The sequence below is a fragment of the Spermophilus citellus genome, assembly GCF_964194105.1.
Source record: "Spermophilus citellus genome assembly, chromosome: 12".
Classification (NCBI taxonomy): domain Eukaryota; kingdom Metazoa; phylum Chordata; class Mammalia; order Rodentia; family Sciuridae; genus Spermophilus; species Spermophilus citellus.
The window spans coordinates 77,797,886-77,818,811 of record NC_138198.1 but is presented as its reverse complement, the minus strand read 5'-3'; the positions used below and the strand labels follow the sequence as shown (position 1 = coordinate 77,818,811).

The 20,926-nt window shown below is 38.0% G+C and overlaps 1 protein-coding gene across 1 annotated transcript in view; it reads right to left on the bottom strand.

Annotated features, from left to right (window-relative positions):
• Positions 1–20,926, bottom strand: part of MYOM1 (myomesin 1) — a 129,932-nt gene that overhangs the window by 35,438 nt on the left and 73,568 nt on the right. The window contains exons 15-21 of the mRNA XM_081263340.1: positions 20,454–20,637; positions 19,561–19,735; positions 17,843–17,964; positions 13,932–14,128; positions 9,723–9,849; positions 6,549–6,733; positions 3,999–4,113 (exon numbers count right to left, since the gene is read on the bottom strand). Of these exons, the coding sequence (XP_081119466.1) occupies positions 3,999–4,113; positions 6,549–6,733; positions 9,723–9,849; positions 13,932–14,128; positions 17,843–17,964; positions 19,561–19,735; positions 20,454–20,637 (1,105 nt within the window). The remainder of the gene's footprint in view (positions 1–3,998; positions 4,114–6,548; positions 6,734–9,722; positions 9,850–13,931; positions 14,129–17,842; positions 17,965–19,560; positions 19,736–20,453; positions 20,638–20,926) is intronic.

The window sequence follows — 20,926 nt, the reverse complement described above, 5'->3', positions numbered from 1 at the left end:
GACCCCCTGCATCCCTTACTGGATGTTTCTTTTCCAGTCCATCCTTTATAACCAGGGCATGTATCACAACATGCCCAGGGAGAAGTGTACATACTGAGTCACATTCACTGGCTAAACATAGTTGTTATTCATTATGTTTTTGTTTAGTAGATTAACTAATATATACTATACCACGTACTATGCCAGACTCTCAGCATATATACAGAAAAGATACAGCTCCCTATTGGGAAGGTACTCAGAGACTAATGCCTACTTCTTGAGCCTGGTTTCAGACTGGAATCACTCAAGGAGTTAAACAAACAATAGGCTCAGCCTTAGAGAGTCTGACTTAATTGGTCTGGGTAGCAATACTTTTGAAGTCCCTGGCATGATTCTAAATTACAGCCAAGGTTGAGAACTACTGTCCCAGTAGGTGAAAGATCTATTAGTAAGTACATTTTAGGGTGGTTTTCTAAAGGAACCAGTTGAGCTTATTGCTAGGAGTTGGGCTGGCTTCCTGCTTCAGAGTCTTCCAAGGCTCCACCAAGAGGCCCCTGGGTACATAGTAGCTTTCTCAGCCTTACCAGGCTCTGGGCCAACCAACTGTTAGACTCTGGGATTGTAAAGTGCCCTTCATTACTAGGATGTCAACTCAATCCCAAATCATTATTCCTTCTGTAAGTGTATTCTGCTGACCTGACTTGTTCCTCATGACCAAGTGCTAGCATTCTGTGACCCATTTCTTTCTTGGGGCCCTGCCTGGTGTTCAGATTCTTGCCCATCACCTGATTCTCCTGCCCACTGCAGTTTTCTCTGCTAAGAATACCTGCAGCCTGTACTGCCAGCCTGTTGCCCTCCTGATCACCTGCCACACCTTGGCAGGTCTCTCTCTTGGCTCTCATATGATCTGTCTCACCTGGCCTCTACCTCCATGCCCTGGCCTGATGCAATCAACCATAGATACTGCTTTAATAATATCAAATATCAGATGAGAATGTCCTTTTTGGTACCAAAAAAATCTACCCCAAATATGATTCCACCTATTCTATTTATAGGCTTCTTTAGCTAAAGGATTTCATGGGAAAGCATGATATACTTTGTAGCAGTGGCTGGAGTACATCTACTTACATATTCTTTGACTTCAAAGGGAGTTCAGTGATCCGAACAACCCCCAATGGATTAGGTTAACTTTTAAATGGAATTCAGTTACACTTGAGGTATCCTGTTAGAAGTATTTGCAGTTTTCTGTTACATGATAAGCTTGATTTTCTATCTGAAATTTTAATACTGGATACCAGAAGAAGTTCTTCTGAAACAGTGATCTAAGTTTTACATCCCAAATCTTGAAATTGATAACATGGCCCTACACTCCATCCATTCTAAAATAAATACATGAGAAAAAGTCACCTACTGGTATTTAATAAAATTACTAAACATAGCCAATTTTGGGCTATCTATATGCTTTCACAGGGACTCAAAAAACCTTGATACCTGGTTTATAGCCTATTTGGCTATGGAGATATATTATCCTAGCTCTCTCATCATACCATGTTGTAAACTCTGCTATTGTTATAAGATTGTAAACTAGTATGCAGTAAAGATGACACATTACTCTACCCCCAGGGCCCACACAGCATCAAGCAACAGAAGGAATTCTAGAAATACATGTTGCAAGAAAGAATGTGCTTGTTGCCCATAAAATAAGTCCAGCATCACTGGAGTTTGGGCGCTCCTGCATGAGGAAGCATCTTGGCTTTGTGTGTCTCAGGATTCTTTTTCAGACTGTGAGTCAATGACTCCTGAACCCATCTATATGATGCTGCTTAGTGTATACCTGTCTGCAGCTGCTGGTTGGAGTTACATTCCGGGAATGGAAGGACCACAAAAATGACTTTGGGGACTGTCTTCCAGATCAGTGAAACAAAATTCTCACTCAGAGGGTCACAGATCCTTTCCTGGTGTCAAAATTTCCCTAGTGATGACACTGTTAATGTCAGATGCCTGGTCATCTGCCATTCAGGAGGCTAGAGAAGAGCGAATAAGAAATTGCTTTGTGCTTTCTTTGATCTGATTGGGAATCTACAGGTTAAAGTGTGCTTTTGATTTACCCATGACTAGACTAGTAAGAGTTGACTCATCGAGCAATCTAAATGTTGTTATTATGAGAGTGTAGACACTGCCCTTGGGTCCTCACATATGTCCATTTGGCACTTTTAATATCCCCACAGTTGACAAATGAAGGGTCCTGTTTCTATAGGAGCATATGTCCCGGTGTCCCTTGTACATCTACTTTGACCTGGTGTATCTGTTCTTAGCATTTTTCTGCTTTCTCCTGGAATTTTGCAATGGTTACTTACTTGGAATGTGGCACTTTTTCCAGACACCTGCCACACTTTTGTAAAGAAGGTCACCTTTGTCAGACTCATAGTTACAAACTAGTTTTCTAAAAAATATTTTTATTAGTTGTTGATGGATATTTATTTATATGTGGTCCTGAGAATTGAATCTAGTGCCTCACACATGCTAGGCAAGCGCTCTACCACTGAGCCACAACCCCAGCCCCAAACTAGTTTTAAGAGTAACTGAAAATAGTTATTAAGATGAAAGGGGCAGATGGTTCCTGAAAAGGTATACATTGTTTATACTTTTTGAGTGACAAGTAGTAAAAATAGTTTCCTATGTTTACATTCTTTGCTCATTGGGAAAATAAATATTACATGATGTATCTGCTCTTGGTTCATTTCAATTCTGAAAATAAGGAAAGACTAAAGTGAAAATACTTGAACTAGGATGAATAAAAACTGAAAAATAACTGGTTAGGATTTTTTTAATCCTATTTTGCTTTCAATGCTTTCTTTTACGTAACTTTAAAGAACTGAAATGCATAACTTTAAAAAGACACAGATTGAATGATAAAAAGAAATAGTTATTATAGAATGATCTGAAATTATAGGGACAATGAACATTATAAAGTTTGTTCTCATAATAAAGGAAAGACTGTCTTCTCCTGTCCAATCCCAGCATCTCTTGAGTCTGGCAAGTTGAGGGCTGTCTCAGCTCTGCAGACCATTCAGACAGGACTGTTGTTAGTTTAACCCATGGGTCAGCACACTGTGGCCTGTGGGCTAAATATGGCTTGTTGCCTCTAATTGTATGGCCCACAAGCTTAAGAATGTTTTTGTATTTTGAAACAGTTGAAAAAATAAAAAGGTTTATATTTCAAGGCACATAAACATTATATAGAATTCAAATTTTATAATTCATAAAATGCATATTATTCAATGCATATACTTTACGGACATAATAAATTTTATTGGAACACAGTCCTGCTCATCAGTTTATATATTGTCTATGGCTGCTTTCATGCCATGGCAGAGCTGAGTAGTTGTGAAAGAGACCATATAGCTGTAAAACAAAAAAATATCTACTGTCTGGTCCTTCACAGAAAGTTTGCTGGCCCTTAGCTTCTTAATAGCTGCAATTCATTTAACTGGGCCATTTCAGCTTCCCCTATAATTGGGAGTATCTTATGGGACATAATGGCTAGGACATAATGGAAACTGTTTCCCAGGGACTTTTGCTTGGAAGAGTTGGTTCAGGAGGCATAATTTGATCCAGAATTTCTGTTATTTATTTTGTTTTATTTACCATGCTGGAAATTGAACCCAAGGCCTTGTACATGTTTGGCAAGTACTCTACCACTGAGCTACCTCCCAGGCCTGCATTTCCTGTTCTTAGGTGTGAAAGAGCCCCTGGATAATTTAAACCTGGTTCATCCCTATTCCACGGTACCTGTGAAGAAATGAATGGTCCTACGCTAAGGTCATACATCTCAATTTCTTAGCTAGCACACTTTGATGATTTTGAAAATCGGGAAAAGAATACAAAGTCAGGTTAAATGTTAGTACCCTACACAGAGAAGATGGAACTTTTTCTTTTCTTTGCAGTGATAGGGATTGAACAGCCACTGAATGACATCCCCATCCAAGATGATTGTTAATGAAAAAGTCAATGCCCACCTGGACGGGTTTCTGCCACAACGGGGCCAGCGAGGTCCGATGGCTTGCCAACACCAGCCTGGTTGATGGCTCGGACACGGAACACATAGCTGGCACCCTCCTTGAGGCCTTGTACCTGGAAGAAGCAGATGTAAAAGCAGTGGGTGTTTTATGTTATTTAAACAGATGTGTTCTTCCTCTGTAATAACCATTTAGTCGCATAGTACCAAAGACACAGGACCCTTTGTTCTAGAGCTGATTCTGTCTGTGACTAATCACTCCATTAGCAGACTCTGGACTATCTTCTGTCTAGACCAGCTATCAATAGCCAAGGAGTTTCCCTTCCAACTCTGATGATCTACCTTCTTTTGATAATTTAATGGCTTCCAACAAAATACAAAGTGGTCATAATAGCATATATGAGATATTCCAAGAATAATTCAGATGAAATACTTGGCAAGAGAGGAGAATTAAAAGCATGGATCACTGACACTTTCCATTTGCTTAAAAGCATGTTCAAGCACTAGAACAGAAAAAAAAAATCGTCCCTGTAAATCAAATATAGGTATTTCTTACTAAACAGACATTAACATAATTGTGACTTTAAGTAATTTGTGAATAATCAAAGTGCATTAAAATTTTAAATCCTCAAGCTTTTAATCATCAAAGAGACTTTTTCTGAGAACCTACTTCATATTTTTTGTATGTGTGTGTGTGATTTTCTTTGGATTTGGCACTGCATTTATAATTTCTTTCTCTGAGTTCTGAAGTGCATTTGTAATTTCTTTCTTTGAATTCTGCATTTACACTCTATTTTTGTATGACAGTCTCTCTTCATATTTTTTGTGTGATTTTTTGAGGGATTTGCACTGTAATAGTAACGGTATGATTCCAGTAATAATAATACTATTAACACTTTAAAAAATTATCCTTTTATTTTAAAAACACATGACATTTAAAAGTGATATTGTATTTTAAGAAGGAATTTATTACACACAGAAGCCATAATTTTCTACCTAATCCTGTGATGGAGATCCATATCCCCAACAGGATTTAAATCAAACAGTGCTGGAATACATTTATTCAACTAAATGAAGGATTTGGGGCTGTGTATTTAAATGAGTCATGCATTAAATTGTTAGGTTTTTAATCGATTTTATTTTATTGAGCTGATGACAACAGAACATCACTATTTATGTAGTGATAGCTTTCCTTCCAATGAATGGATTTTTGAAATGAATTTCAATTTGTAAATGAACTTGAACTTAGGCACAGGCTAAATGCATAGCATTTGATATGTTTAAAATCCCATGTTCATAAATAATACCAGTAAGCTGTGAATTTCCAGAAAGGAACAGAAACATTTCCTTGTTATGATAAAATAGGCCAACTGCCAGATGTCTGACACATCTGCACCTGCTGTGTAGGTGATGCGTGGCTGAGGCAGGTGTCTGCAACACGTGCAGGAAGGAGGTCCATAGTCTAGTGTCTGATGCGACAACAACACACCTCCACATTTCCAGTACTCCAGGGACAAGAGCCACTGGCCCCAACAGCACCACAAATACATAGTCTATGTGACCTGTGTGCACTTACTCTCCTTTCCTTGGGTTTTCCCCTTCTCTATAATTTCCAAATCACATCCCCTTACCTTTTCCATCCAATGTCCCCCACCCTTTCCAATTACTCCCTTCTCACCACCTCATCTCACCAGGTGGTAATTACCAATAAAAAAAGGAAAATGAACTCTGTCTGGTTAAATCCTTTTGGTGTGAATGCAGTATGCAAATGACTGAATGACTGTGGTGCAGTCACACTTCATTGCAGGTAATAAGCAAGGGGCTCCTATTCCCCAATAGCTTCTGAGGCCCTACTGTAGATCTGGGGGGTCTTCAAGTGCTCTGCCAACAATAGAGGGAAACATTCTTTTTGGCACAACTGAGCGAGTCAGTGGTTACAGCACAACAGTCTTTGGCAGACAGAGTTAGGAACTGGTTTGGTTAGGATACGCTAGGGGAATCCAGAGGGCAATGACCCAGGTAAGGGCAAGGTAGTTCAAGAGCTGAGTGAACCCGTGCTGCTAATCTCCTAGAGCTCATGAGAGTGCAAGCATGAGGCAGCAGGTGAAGTGAGACAGGATGTGACTCAAAAGAGCCCAGTTTCCATGTTCTGGTGTGACCTCTATAAAAACAGCTCCCTAAAGTGAAAAAAAAAATTTTTTTTGAGGTAGGAATAAAAAAGTCACCTTTTGGGGATGGTAACAAGCAGTAATGTTTTAAGACTGTGAGGGGGTAAGTTGAAGCATGGAGGGAAAGGAGGCAAGAAGGAAGAGCTGGTGGATGTTTTTCAAACTACTAGGCTGAGGAATTCAGCTTAAATATCACCCCACTGTTTCAAGCATCATAAAATTCCCGCAATTCTAACTATTGCCAAAAGGAATCTTACCAGGAGCCCAATATTTGAAATAAACAAAGCAGAGAGAGTGTTTTTTTCCCCCATCTTTAAAGTTGATAGTAATAGAACACTTTTCCTTTTTAGAGGATAAAAGCATGCTCTAAAAGCATTCTCTACCTTCAGGTATTTGTTTTTAATGGCTGCCTCATTGAGTCCTCGCCATTGGTCATCTTTGGCATTGGTCTCCTTAATGTCCACAAAGTAACCCGTGACTGGGGTCCGTCCAGAGTGGACAGGAGGCTTCCACTGCAGAACCAGTGAGTTTTTCCTGACTTCACTATACTTAAGACTGTGAGGTGGTCCTGAGAAAGAGAGAGAAGGGAATGAATAGAAATCATAAGGTAAATCAAAGAACTCAAATATGAAAAAATTTACAACTACTTTTAAGGTTTGAAAGCTGAATCTGATGCTGTGTGTTTTATTTATTTATTTTTTAAATTTAGCATTCCCATGAAAATAGATATTTAGTAGTCATTTCATAGCAAATTTCCACAACTGTTCTACATCACTTAAGTTCTTTCATGGAGGGCAGGTGGGTAAAGATACTTCAAGGTGCCTGTAGGAGCCTGAATTAAAACTTCCCAAGAAGCTGTCCTTGGACCTGTTAGTCATTTTTATCAGAACAGGCTAGTTTAGTTGCAGATTCAGTCTTAGGTTATTTTTGACTGAAACTCCCCTCAAACTCAAATAATTTAAAGAAAGCAAAATAGTTTGGTGGTACTGGTAATTGAACCCAGGAGCACTCTACCACAGAACCACATTCCCAGCCCTTTTTACTTTTTTAAATAGAGCCTCACTAGTTGCTGAGGCTGGCCTTGAATTTGTGATCCTCCTGCCTTAGCCTCCCAAATTGTTGGGATCACAGTCATGTGCTACCGTGCCTAGCTGAAAACAACTCTATTTGATGGCATATAAACATAGACAGTAATTGAATGAATATGAATAACCACCAATTGGAGGGAATTCCCACAAAAGGGTAAAAAACAAATGACAGATTATGGTTTATAAAAATAACTTGCAGCAACATAAAATAGAATCAATCCCATGGTCCCTGAATCTGTGTGAAATACTGTTTCATTCATTCAATTCATCATCCTTGGGACAATTAAGAGAAAGCTCAGAAGCCTAGTAACTTGATACTCTCTGAAGGGAGAAAGCCAAGATGTGTCCCTTGGGCATGCTCTTTGCATTCTTAGGGAGAGTCCAAACTACTATGTGATCGCCCCTATCTTTGTGTGAACTCCAGCTGCTACTCAGGTGGTATACTTATTTCTTTTCTTTTTTAAAACTAGCAAGTGATGTCTCATCATCCAATCAAAATCACCTGAAGTGACTCACAGTGACCTGAACGCAACTATAAACACAAGATTGTATTATGCTTTGGCATTTTGCAACTCAACAGTCAATATTTGACCATTTACCTCGGCTCAACAGTTTCAAATACACATCATCCTTGTCTTCCGATATCTTGTATGGAAATATATTTAAATATTCCACCATATACCTTACACTAGCATGGCGTATTCTATTTGGCAAAGGGTTTTAATGATTGTGATCTTGTGTTATTCATAGAGCTCAGTGAGGCATCCAAGTAGGCAGACTATCCTACTTGAGGGAAGAGAAACTAGGTTCTGCTGCTTCCTAACACCTCTTGTCTAGCAAAAGGAAGACCTATTTTGCAGTACTAATTCTGTCATTTACCACCTGTGTGACCTTCCGTGCATCATTTAACTTGAATCTCAGTTTCTTCATGTGCACAATGGAAAGAAGATACAACATTCTTTTTGCTATCTTCTATAAAAACTTTGTATGCATGGCTTATCCAACACCAAGTCCGGTTGTCAGGAGAGTGGAGGACTGCCTCATTTGTTTCTTGTTCAGAGTGCTCACCCTACAACTTTTTAAAAATCAGCTACACCATTTTCTATCAAAACACTTTCCACAGGCATGCTTAGAATTTCTAAGACTCTGGTCATTTGCACTTAACCTTTATTCAGGAATTGCAAGACTTTGAAACTGGATTCACATTTTGCAGGTGGCAGAAAGAACTTAAGAAATATCTACAGGCATCAAAGGGATGTAAGAAAAGGCAGTTTATTTGTCTTATCATATTTGCTGAAGTTGAGTGAGGCCTTAAACCTCTCTTGAGTGTCTCTTATAAACTTTCCATTCACACTTGGCAGAGAAGCAATGCAGCTGGGGGCTCACTGAGTGAAGGTAACACGATGGTTCTTCCAGGACACAGGGGTTCAAGTAGAGGAAAGAAGGAAGGGCCAGGGGTAGGGCTGCCATCTACCCTAGATGCCCTCACATGGCCTGGGGCACTAATGTGGTCTATTTTGATGCTATGCCAGTGATTAAATATGCTGAATATCAAACCCCATGGGAAGATTTTAATCATCCTAGGACACATTTGAAGTCAGTACCATTGGAAACAAAATAAAATCACGCATCAAACACATCAGCGTTGCTAGTTGGAATCTTAATGGCTTAGCAAATTTGTTTGTATTCAGTGATTAAACTTATTCAATCTTACAGCTCTATAAGAGGTGCCCACCTAGGTGAGTTGTTCTGCCTACTTCCTGTTTTCTTTCCTCCCACCTTCAGCCACCTCCCTGTGACCACCTGCAAAGGAGATTATTTGCCAGCCAAATTTGAGGGGGGTGGGGGAGAAAGGGAGGGAGGAAACTTGAGAAATCACTGCAGAGGTTCAAATGGAGAGAAGAAGCCAGACTTAAGTCCCAGGCAGGTACATTATATCTATCTACATAACACAATAAACAGCTGGGAAGAGGGAGGAGGACAGAAAATGAGGCGGAGAAGCCACATAGACTAGGTCTGGAGATAGAGATTTGGGGAATTGATAAATGAGAGGCTTCAGAGCACTGGGAAACTGCATAATGAGGGAATGCAAGAAACTTTTGAGAAATTTTGTTGTGGGAATTTGAATTGGATGTCCTTTAATGGCCTTTAAGAAGCAAAAGCAAAGATTGTGATTTCTTTTAAATGCTTACTTAGCACTCTAATTGTGTACTTCTGTCAATCCTACTCCAAGCACAGTTTGAGATATGGGGGCTCTGGGATTTATTTGGAATATAATCTTTAGGAATTGATTTTCAATTTTATGTTGCTATCCATTTTTTGATATTGTTATAAAAACTTTAGGTTAGCATGAGGGACTCAAGAGAATTATTTTCTCTTAAATGTAGTGCTTCAATTGAGTCTCATGTTGTAGGTTCTGTTGCAAGAAACTCCAAGCCTCAGTACCGAGGCAGGGTGTCCTCAGTTTACCTGGAACGGCAATGGTCCACTCTTCACACTTGAAACTTTCGCTAACTGCTGAGGGTGCACCCAGCCCAGCGATATTCATGGCGGCCACTTGGAACTGATAAACCATGTTTTCCTTCAAGTTGCTAATCTGCAACATCAACAACATCACAGTGAGGGAATGTATCAGGATTGTGTTTTCTTGATGTTTAACATTTTATTTATTTACCTCCTGTCTCAGGAATACCCCATGATGACCTTGTTTTATTCTAGTTGTTCAATGTTTTATTTATTTACCTCCTTGGGTTGGATACACCTAAGGGCGGCCCTTGGTGAGTCACAACATTTTGTAATCGCCTCCCTGGGGTGCTTATGGCCTATAGAATATGGCAAAGGTATTAGAGTATCAATCCTTGTGATTGAGTCATTGAGTCCTTCTCCATTGTCATATTACAAAGGAGAAGGGATGTTAACAGAAAGAATTGAGGTCCTTAATCAGCTGATTTTGTGTTAATCAAAAGAGAATGATCCTAGGTGAACCTGATGTAATCAATCAAGAACTTTAAAAATGGGGCTTGAGCCCTTCCTGAAGCAAAATTTGTTCTTTTTCTTTAAGAAGAAACAAGTAAGTGACTAGCATTTGTGGAGTCCAAGCCTTTTAGCTCTATAGTTTCAAGGAACTGAATTCTGCCAACAGTCTGAAGAAACTTGGACGAGAACTGAAGTCCAACAGGCACCCAAATTTCAGCCTTGTGAGAACCTTGTCAGAAGACCCAGTTAAGCCTTTCCCAGACCCCTGACTCATGAACACTATGACATTGGAAAAAAAAAAAAGGTTGTTCTAAGCCACAATATTTGTGGTAATTTGTTATGTGTAAATGGAAAACTAGGGCATGTATAAATGAAAAATGAGTTCTAAGTCAGAAATTACAATACTGAAGTTCTTATTATACTTCTGCTGTTTACTGAGTGACCTAATATTTTCTATATCCATTGGATGGAATGGGGTTCCTGCAAGGGTAAATGTGGATGACAAAGTAGCAGATGTGAAAGCATTTGCAGAATAGAAATGATGGAATACGTTGGTGTGAAAAAGGTTTGTAGGAGAAGTACACCACAAAACATGTAAAATGTGACCTGGAAAAAAGGGAGAACGCAGCAAGAAAAAAAAATATGAATGTGTTAATAGAAAAATCAGATGCAAAGGAAGATAATTTGTAAACTGAAAGAAAATCAGAAGAAATTATAAAGACAGAAAGACACGAGGATAGGAAAGAGAGAAGAGTGATTAATAGACATGGAAGATAGAGCAAGAATGTCAGACATGTTTAACTAAAATTCTGGGAGAAGTGAGGAAGATGGGGTAGAAACAATATTCAGGAGATAAAGAATTTTCTAAAGAGGTCTTTCTGAAAAATTCAACTCACAGACTGAAGAATCCTCCCCCCAAATTCCTAGGAAGATACATTTTTAAAAAATATTTACTTTTTAGTTTTAGGTGGACACAATATCTTTATTTTATTTTTATGTGGTGTTAAGGATTGAACCCAGCACCCTGTACATGCCAGGTGAGTGCACTACCGCTTGAGCCACATCCCCAGCCCTGAAGATACATTTTAAAAGACAGATAATATTTCAAGTGTAGTACACAAAAAATAAAGTGAAATATTAAAGCTGCCTAAAAAATACAAATTATCCTCAAATGCCACGTCAGAGGTAACAATAAGCTGGGAGATAATGGAATTATCTTTATAAGCACCAAACAAACAAACAAAAAACTACCATTATGGAATTTTTACCTAGAAGAAATAATTTTGTAGAATGAGAAAAGATATTTTCAAACAAACAGAAATAAAGAGCTTACATGTTTGTATAAATATGTCAAAATTGACTCCACTATCATGTATAACTAAAAAGAACAGATAAAAATGGTTTTAACAGCTAAAGAAATAAAGAATTTGGTTTCAGAATAATCTCACTAAAGGAAATACTAAAATATTTATTCAAGGCAAAAGGAAATAATCTCAGGCTGGGATTGTGGCTCAGTGGTAGAGTGCTTGCCTAGCATGTAGGGACATCGGGTTCGATCCCCAGCACCACATAATTGTAAAATAAAGATATTGTGTCCACCTAAAACTAAAAAAATAAATATTTTTTAAAAAAGGAAATAATCTCAATGGAATGTCAAAGATTAAGGATTAACAGCTCATAGGATGGTATAAATGGAGGTAAATCTAAACAAATATTGTATCTCTAAAACAATGATCACAATACTATTTAGATTTTAAAAAGAACATAAGACACACACATGCAATAGCATATACCTTGGGAAGATGGTAAATGGGTTAAAGTATTATAAGGTCTTAATGCTTCTGAGACAAGAGTGAAACACATGGAGTAACATCAGATTCTAAGTTTGCTCAGTCACCAAAAACAAGCCAAAATCCTAGAATGTGTCTTTTAAGGTAGTGTAGAGGAGAAAATAAAATGGCTTTTAAAAATATTCAAAAGTAATCAAGAAAAAACAACAAAAAATCATATAACAGGAAGAACAAATAGAAAGTACAAAATAAAAATCCACATTTTGCTTTTTGCAGGACTGAGAATCAAACCCAGGACCCTGAGCATGTGTTCTACCACCACACTACATCCCCAGGCCCAGAATTTAAAGAAAATCTGTAGTAACTTTAAATATTTCTAAATGACAAAGACTGTCATACAGGGAAAAACATGTAACTGTATGCTATTTATAAGAGACACATAAAAACATAAAGTTACAGAAATATGGAAAATAATAAAAAAAGAAAATGAAAAGTTACATACCATGCAAACTCCAACCAAAAGAAAACCAGTATACCAGTGTACTTATAATAATAACAGAAAATATAGACTTCAAGACAAAACGTATTCTTAATAATAGAGTCACTTTGTATGCATCTAATAAAGTCATTTCAAAATATATAAAATGACATTTAAAATGAGTGAAGTTACAGCTCAACTAAGTGAGATTATCCTGCGATTTTCTGTGCCTGTACTGTCTTTGTCAGATATCAGTATCAAATTAATTCTAGTCTCAGGATAATCTCAATCACAACACAGAAGCAAAACCTAAATAATATTGACAATAAAATTTTGGTATATATAAGAAGAGTATACAATATAGACTGCATAATGTCCAAATACAATATATACCAGAAATGCAAGGTTGTTTTGTTTTGTTCCCAATACTGAGGATTGAATCCAGAGGCACTTTACCAGTGAGTTACATTCCTAACCCTTTTAATTTTTTTTTTTTTTTTTTTTTTGAGAAAGGGTCTTGTTAAGTTGCCTGAGCTGGCCTCAAACTGGTGATCCTCCTGCCTCAGCTTCTGGAGTAGCTGAGATTAGATAATTACGAGAATTTACCACATTAAAATTAAAGGGAAAACTATGACCACTTAACAGACTCAGAAAAGCATTTTTGAAAAATAGTTTAAATTCATTCTTGACAAATTGGGAACAGTAGAAAACTTCCTATAATGGGCAATATCGTCTGCAAAGCATGTTTAGCAAACGGAGTAAATAATGGTGAAACGCTTGAAAACTTTTCTTTTAAAATAAGGATCAAAATAAAGAACGGCCAGCATCACCACTTCTACACTTCTATTCAACATGGTGCTAGAGGCTTTAGGCATAAAGTATGGTAAGAAAATGAAGTAAAAGAAATAAAATTTGGGAATGAAGTAAATCATTATTTGCAGATAATATGACTATGTCTATAGAGAATCCCAAAAATATACAGGTGATATATTAAAATTATAAGCTAGTGACATATGCTTACATATTTTGTAAGTTTTGAAAGAAATTTTAGTTTTTGCAATAATTATGCATTTAATAGTAAATATTCTAAGAAATTATGCTTATGTGTAAGAACCAGAAAATATAAATCCTGAGGCTGGGGATGTGGCTCAAGTGGTAGCGCGCTTGCTTGGCATGCCTCAGTGAGGCACTGGGTTCGATCCTCAGCACCATATAAAAATAAAATAAAGATATTTTAAAAAAAAGAAAAGAAAATACAAATTCTGCCTGGTTAGCCAAACTGCTTGTATGGACTGAGGAATATTTTTCATAAAAGTCATGCTCATGCAGAGGATGGATACTGAAGAAAGGACACAAATCCTTTATAAGGAGTGGGTGCATGCAAGCACATCCTCATTCATAGGGCCTGTCACCCTAGGATGGTCACATGCTTACCTTGTATGCCTCGTCACTGACAGCCTTGATGTTGGCTTCTCTCCATTTTCCTGGTACCCCACCAATTACCTCACGATAGTTCACATAATATCCAGTAATTTCTGCCCCTCCAGTCTTATCTGGTTGCTTCCATCCAAGAACCATGGAGTCACGAAAACTTTCAAGACAGGTGATGTCATAAGGTGGAGATGGTGCCGCTGTTGCAATATGAGTAGCTCATGAGTAAGAGAAATGCACTCATGACTCTGTACATATGAAACTTGTTTGATTGGTGCCCTGAATGAAGGTCTTGCAGTATAAAATGAAAATGTGAGACTGACTGATCAGTAACTTGGTATTAGCATGAGAAGAAAATGGACACACAGTAATAATCTCATTGCAATTGTTATTTCAAACATTTAAAAATAGTACAATATCCTGAAAAATGATTTTTTTCCCATAAGAAGAAAATTTTCCCAAGGTATACATTGTTGCTTCTTTATATGGTTTGTTTTTATTTGCTCCCTGAGGAAAATGGAATGTGTACACCATTTCCTGTCGCAAATTGTGTATTTAGAATTTCCACATATTTCCAAATGGCTAGCACTTCATCATTCAGGAACACTTACCCTGGTGAGATCTTATAACTATGTAGGTTCTGTCTGTACTCAGGAAAAAAAATCTTATTTTGGAGCTCAGATGGATGCCACCTTTAAAAACTATTTTTTAAAAAGAAGGCACTATTTGCCATGTGACTTTCTCTTAGCAGATAATACTTTTTTGCCACATTATTATTTTTAAATTTTTCTTATGCTGGGGAGGCAATCCAGGGCCACACACATGCTAGGTGAGTGAGTGCTCTGCCACTGAGCTACACCCCTAGCTCTTGTCACATCATCTTAAACTTGATGTTGGAACGTCATTCATGTAGCACAAAATACCGAATGGCTGTCGCTGTGTTTATTAGTGCCTAGCTAGAAAAATATTGGGAGGATATTTCAAAAGTCCTTCTACATTTATCTGGCTATGCTAATCAACTTTTCACTTCACTACTGAGCTTATTAGTTTTCAATGAAGAAAGAGAGGGTGAGGTGATAGAAATCCACCCAGCTATGCAATAGCATCAAAAATAATTCCATGAATATTTATTTGGATTATAGGAGATGAAGAAACAATCTCATTCTTATTCAAAAAGATCCTCAGAAAAGTGAAGATTTTTAAAATAAAATACATTTGTTTCTCCCCCCTACACTCACCAACTGCCTTCATAAACAGCTTTCTTTCCCTTTCTATTTCAGATCCCTTGTGCATATGGACTCTCAACTGAAAATCCCATTCGTTTTCTTGAGTTAAAAGGACAAATAAATGTTAAAAAATAGAGGAAGTTATATAAGTTTGAATGGGGGTAGAGAGAGGAGACAGACAGAGGCATTTAAAAACTTATCAGCATATGCTCAGCATTTCACTTGGTTTAAGAAAAACATGGTCTCTTAGAATATATAAGGCACAGGTATCAGATATCCTAATCAGGTCATTGTCACCTTACTGACATCCGGGAGTGTGGACTGTGTATCATAGACTATGGCGCTTAGGTGATTATAATATCCTGTTAAGCTTTTCATGACAACTCAAAGAGATAATGATTTGAATTAAATGTGAATAGTCACTTGTAAACCTAAGAATGAGCAATAGAAGTTAATAACTATGATCCCGGTCACTTCTTGATGAAATAATTTTCCTGTACATGTACTGAACATGCGTACTCCAAAGAATCTCACATAGGCTCTAATATAAGCTCTTCCTGACCTTCTACGTCTCTTAGCAAACTTAGGCCACAGGTATGTCTGCCTGACAAACCAAAAAAAAAAAAAAAAAAAATAGGCTCTGGAACCAAATTCCTCTAAACATCTGATCATTGTTCAGCTCAAGCAATAGTGCATAAATGTCCAACCCATCTCTGATTACTTTTATAATTCATTAGTCAACAGTATTTCGAATGGTTAGCTGAAAACATAACATTCAGAATCCACACTGATGGACGTGAACACAGATGTTGAAGAATGTAACCCAGACAATGAGAGGTGAGGACACTGATGGAGACAGATGGAACGGCTTGACTTTTCAATTCTCACCTACGAGGTCCTTCTTCTTTTTCTGGGGGTCAGACTGACTTTGCCCCTTGGGAGCTGCCTTCTGTGGTGGTGGGGACAGCTCTTCCTGAACTGTTTCACTTACTTTACTCACTTCTGTTTGGCCCAGGCTGGGAGGGCTACTGGGTGGTGAAGGTTTGTTAGGTTTGCTACTGGGCAAAGCAGCTTTCTGCAAGGTTGGTGGGGAGGCTCCATGCACGCCCCCCCTGGAGTCTGTTAGTCCATCAGATGCATCACTCAGTTCAGGCCACACCTCTGGAGACACTCCTCCCCCTACAATCGCCAGATAACAACAGAAACGCTGTGAGCCTGGAGACGTGTACATTGCTCTTAGGTAACAGAACAAACAGAAATAACATCAGGACTGCAAGCAGAGCAAAAACCATCTTGGTCTGACAGAAATCACTTGGATTTACAAGAAATAGGGAGAGCACACATTTCCCATAATGTACACTAGGAAACATTTCAACTTCTCCATATTCTGGAAAAAAGAAGAAATGAGAACAAAAAACCACAGACATAGAACAGAAACCAGTTCTATTTGCAGAACCCAGCGGGTTTTTAGTTTATACAGAAAAACAAGTCTTAGACATTTCTTGAGGTAGATAAGCTCTCTTATTCAACAGAACAGGAAAAAAAAGGCAAGAGACATAATATTAAAAAGTGTACAAGAGACATCATATGAAAGATCCTGATTTCATAACAGAATTCTATCCATTACTACAACAGGAATGACCTGTACCTCCCAACTTCAAAAAACATGTCTGCCATTGTCCATATTATTATAAGAAATACTAGAGGGGCTGGGCTTATGGCTCAGTGGTGGAATGCTTGCTTAGCATGTGTGAGGCACTGGGTTTGATCCTCGGAACCACATAAAAATAAATAAATAAAATAAAAAGTATTGTGTCCATTTATAACTAAAAAAATAACAAAAAGGAAATACTAGAAAGTAATATTTGATAATAATAGAAGACAACAGACATTAAATGATCTCTCTCTCTCTATATATATATATAGATAGATAGAAACATAGATAGATAGATAGATACAGATATAGATATAGATATGGTGCTGGGGATTCAATCCAGGGCCTTGAGCATGCTAAGCATGTGCTCTACCACTGAGTGACACCACCAGCTCAACCTCTTTTTAATATGTTAGCATATTACAGATTTTATTTTTGTTGGTCTGGATTACCCGGGTCCCTTCCTACTCTACCCAAAATTGGGAGGTACATCACACACATACATATAATTATTTTATTACTGGTTTTATTCTGATGGTTATTTTGCAAGCAGAGATGAAACACATGATTAAGCAACCACCTTACATGGATTCTAGAAGGGTTTGTAAGAAGTATGTTAGTGTACTGTTAGTGAAAACAAGCCAAGCTCTGTTGTAGATGAAATAGCTTTTGGGTACAAGATGATCTGGGTTATGGGTGATATACCACTTCATGGAATCAGGATGGCCCTCCACAGTCCCAGGATGAGCATGAAGTTAGAATGGAGTTTCACACAATGGAAAATATCTGAGGAAATGTGGAATTGTGAAGATGAAAAGGTTATAGATGTGCAGAATCTGGGTAAGTGATGAAGATCTGTCAATGACAGCTATGGAAAGTTAGAAGTCACCTAAAGCCAAAGAAAATGATCATCTAAAGATAGAGTATGGAGCAGTATGAGAAGCTTTAGATGATTTCTGGAGGCAACATATCTTCTTTTATAATTTAGAGAAATTCACTTTTTTCCCCTACCAAGTTATGCATAAGGAACTTACCAATAGCAGCTTTGACTTCAATAGCTTCTGAATCCTGGGAATATTCACTAAGTCCAGCTGCATTAACTGCTCTGACCCGGAAAATATAACTCTGACCAGTCACCAATCCATGACAGGTAAATCTAAAAGGGAAAGAAAGTTTCAAAAAGACTTTCCTAGGAAGAAAATTAGGGAAGATGATTACTAGTTTAGTTGAATGGTCTGAATTTATGAAAATGATTCATTTTTTCAAAAGGAAGAAAAGATCTGTAGAGAGATTCAGGTAACATATGTACTTTAGACAAGAAGGCAATTAAATCAATTTTTAAAACTCTGTCAAAAAATGAGGACTCCTGGTTTTTCCCTTAATATTCACCAGTATAATGGGGATAATAACACCTACATAAAAATTTCATGTAAAGATTAGCCATAAAGTAGAAAAAAATATCATTACAGGGTCTAGCATACATGAGGTATTTAATAAATAATAGGTGGCATTAATGTTATTATTAATGGCTATTTCGGGCATATGCTCATGACTGCAAGGCATTGGCTGCTCTTTGTCACAGAGACTGTCTCCCTACATGCCAAAGAAGGTACAATTACTTGAGAATTACCCTGGAATCTGATAATAAGGTGAGAATTACTATTTAGATGTAAGTATGCAATAATGAGATGTGAATCCACAGGCAGTTTCACACATACAACAACCTTACTCTCCAATTGCTCTCATGGCTATAAATAGCTGTTTCATGAATCACTGTAATATTTAAATCCATCTAAGAACTGTAGCTTGAGGAAATAACAGGTCTGCTAATGACTATATTACTTTTAGCTTGTTCAAATATTTATAAAGGCAGCCAGTCTTTCAGTGCTTAGGGTCAGCTTGGTTCTGCCAATATTTACTGAGCCCTCGAGTGTTAGGGGCGCTGAGATATTGTGGATATGACCCTTCAGCTTTCCTGAAAAGCCCCAGGAAAATGCTGGAGAGCATAGACACTGTGTTGTAAGAAATGAATATTTTACAAAATATATTTCCTTCTCCCATTCTCTCATTTTCTACAAAAGAACCAATTCATCCTATGAGGTCATTGGCCTTAGAAGAGGTCCATGCCAGAACTTGCCCCACAAGCCCATCTGATCCCCCTCTCAGACTGGTTCTAAATCAAAGGAAGCTCAGAGTGTGGATGCAGAATTCACCACCAGATTACAAAGCTGGTTGAGAATACAGTTGACAGCAACAATAAAAAATGACCCTCCCCACATTAAAAACAGAGACAACCAAGTGGCAAAGCATCCAGAATGTCCCTGTGTTGCTGTTTCTTATGTCAGCTTAGCATAGGATTTAATCATGGTGATGCTTAGAATTGGTGAAATGGTGATAGCTTTCTGTTCATGTGTGTTTGGTAGAGCCTATTAGGTCCTTGGAATCTGGTATCTCATTCCCTATTGAAGCCCTGAACAGAGGGGGAAGAAAGAAAGAAATAATAAAAAGAAAAATTATCAGAAAAGAGGTATAAAGCGAACTCTCAGAAGAGCTGCTATGGTTTCTAAGGGTTTAACATTACAAGCCAAACTTTTCGTCCCAAATGTACTCCAATAGACGTGCTCCGTTTTAAATGGATTTGGATATTTAAAGGAGATGTGTGGTATATTTATCTCTTTCTTAATCTCCCTCCATTAGATGTTTGTGCTGCAGTTTGGGCCCCCAGTGGCTCTAAGACACCCCGTTTAATTACCGTGAACCCTTTACAGGGTTGTTATTGCAGGGCTCCCACTTGCCAGAGCCAACGATGCTTGACTCGATGTAGTATCCCACCAGCTCTTGGGCATCTTTGGACTCCTCCCAGGAAACCACCACTGAGGTGTCTGTGTTTCTGCTTGGGATGATTTTGCCAGGGGGCTTGGGGATATCTGAGTAAGGAGAAAAATGGTGATAAAACCCAGGATGATTTGGAAAAATTAACCTCATCACATCTGCATAAACACATATATATGGAAACTGTACACAAATAAGCATGTCAATATCTGCTTTATTTCATAATATATTTGTTAAGGCAGAAAAAATTTTAGTGCTAGTTTGGGAGCATCAACTAAATTTCCATGCACTTTAGAAAAACTGGGGAAGTCTACTTTTTATAAACAAAAATAATGAATTTTTATTCAACAGATAGACCAAGTACAATCATCAATCAAATATATGATTACTAGGGAAGATGAATGGTCTGAATTTATGAAAATGATTCATTTTTACCTATGTGTGTGTCTGTGTGTGTGTGTGTGTGTGTGTGTGTGTGTTTTATAAGACCCAAACGGAAGGGTTAGAAAGGAAGAAATAACAAAAAAGGAAAAGAATCAGAAAATAGCTATAAAATGAACTCTGAATAAATGACATTATGTGTATTTCCAAGTGTTTAACATTGCAAGTAAATCTCTTTCCCCAAATGTATTGCATTAGATGTATTCAGTTTTAAATTCATTTAGATATTTAAAATAAGTGCTCAGTTATGTATATAAATACACACATAGATACTGTGGGTATATGCACGTATGCATACTAACTCCATTCATGCTTGGAATGTTCTCTTGGAGTAAATAAGCTCACAGTTGCTCCATCTGACATTACACTTACCAAGTTTGTCCCCTACCACAGTCACTTCTGTCGCCTCGGAGGGTGCCCCAACTCCTGCAGAGTTGGAGCAGCGCACTCTGAAGCGGTAGGATTTCCCCTCGGCCAAGTCGAAGAGGGCGAAGCGTGGAGACTTCACCGGGAGTTCTGTGTTCACCCGCTGCCAGTTTTCTGTACCCGCGTCACACTGCAGCAAGAACAGGGACCCCATTGAAAGCCCACCGAGTACAAAGGGGGCTCCATTGAGGCCAGGCATCTCCAAGTTTTATTTACCTGCCAACACACTGCCACCTGCCCCTAAGTTAGACTGGAGAAGAGAAGAAAGTGGGGGATGAAGCCCAGGATTCTCTCTCTATACCAAAGGGGCTTTGACAAATATGGGACTTTAAGACTTCACTTCCTTTATTAAGCAGATCGATCTACTTAAGGAAGTTTTTATTTCAAGGATAGTTTGGAGTCAAGTATTTTTATAAAAC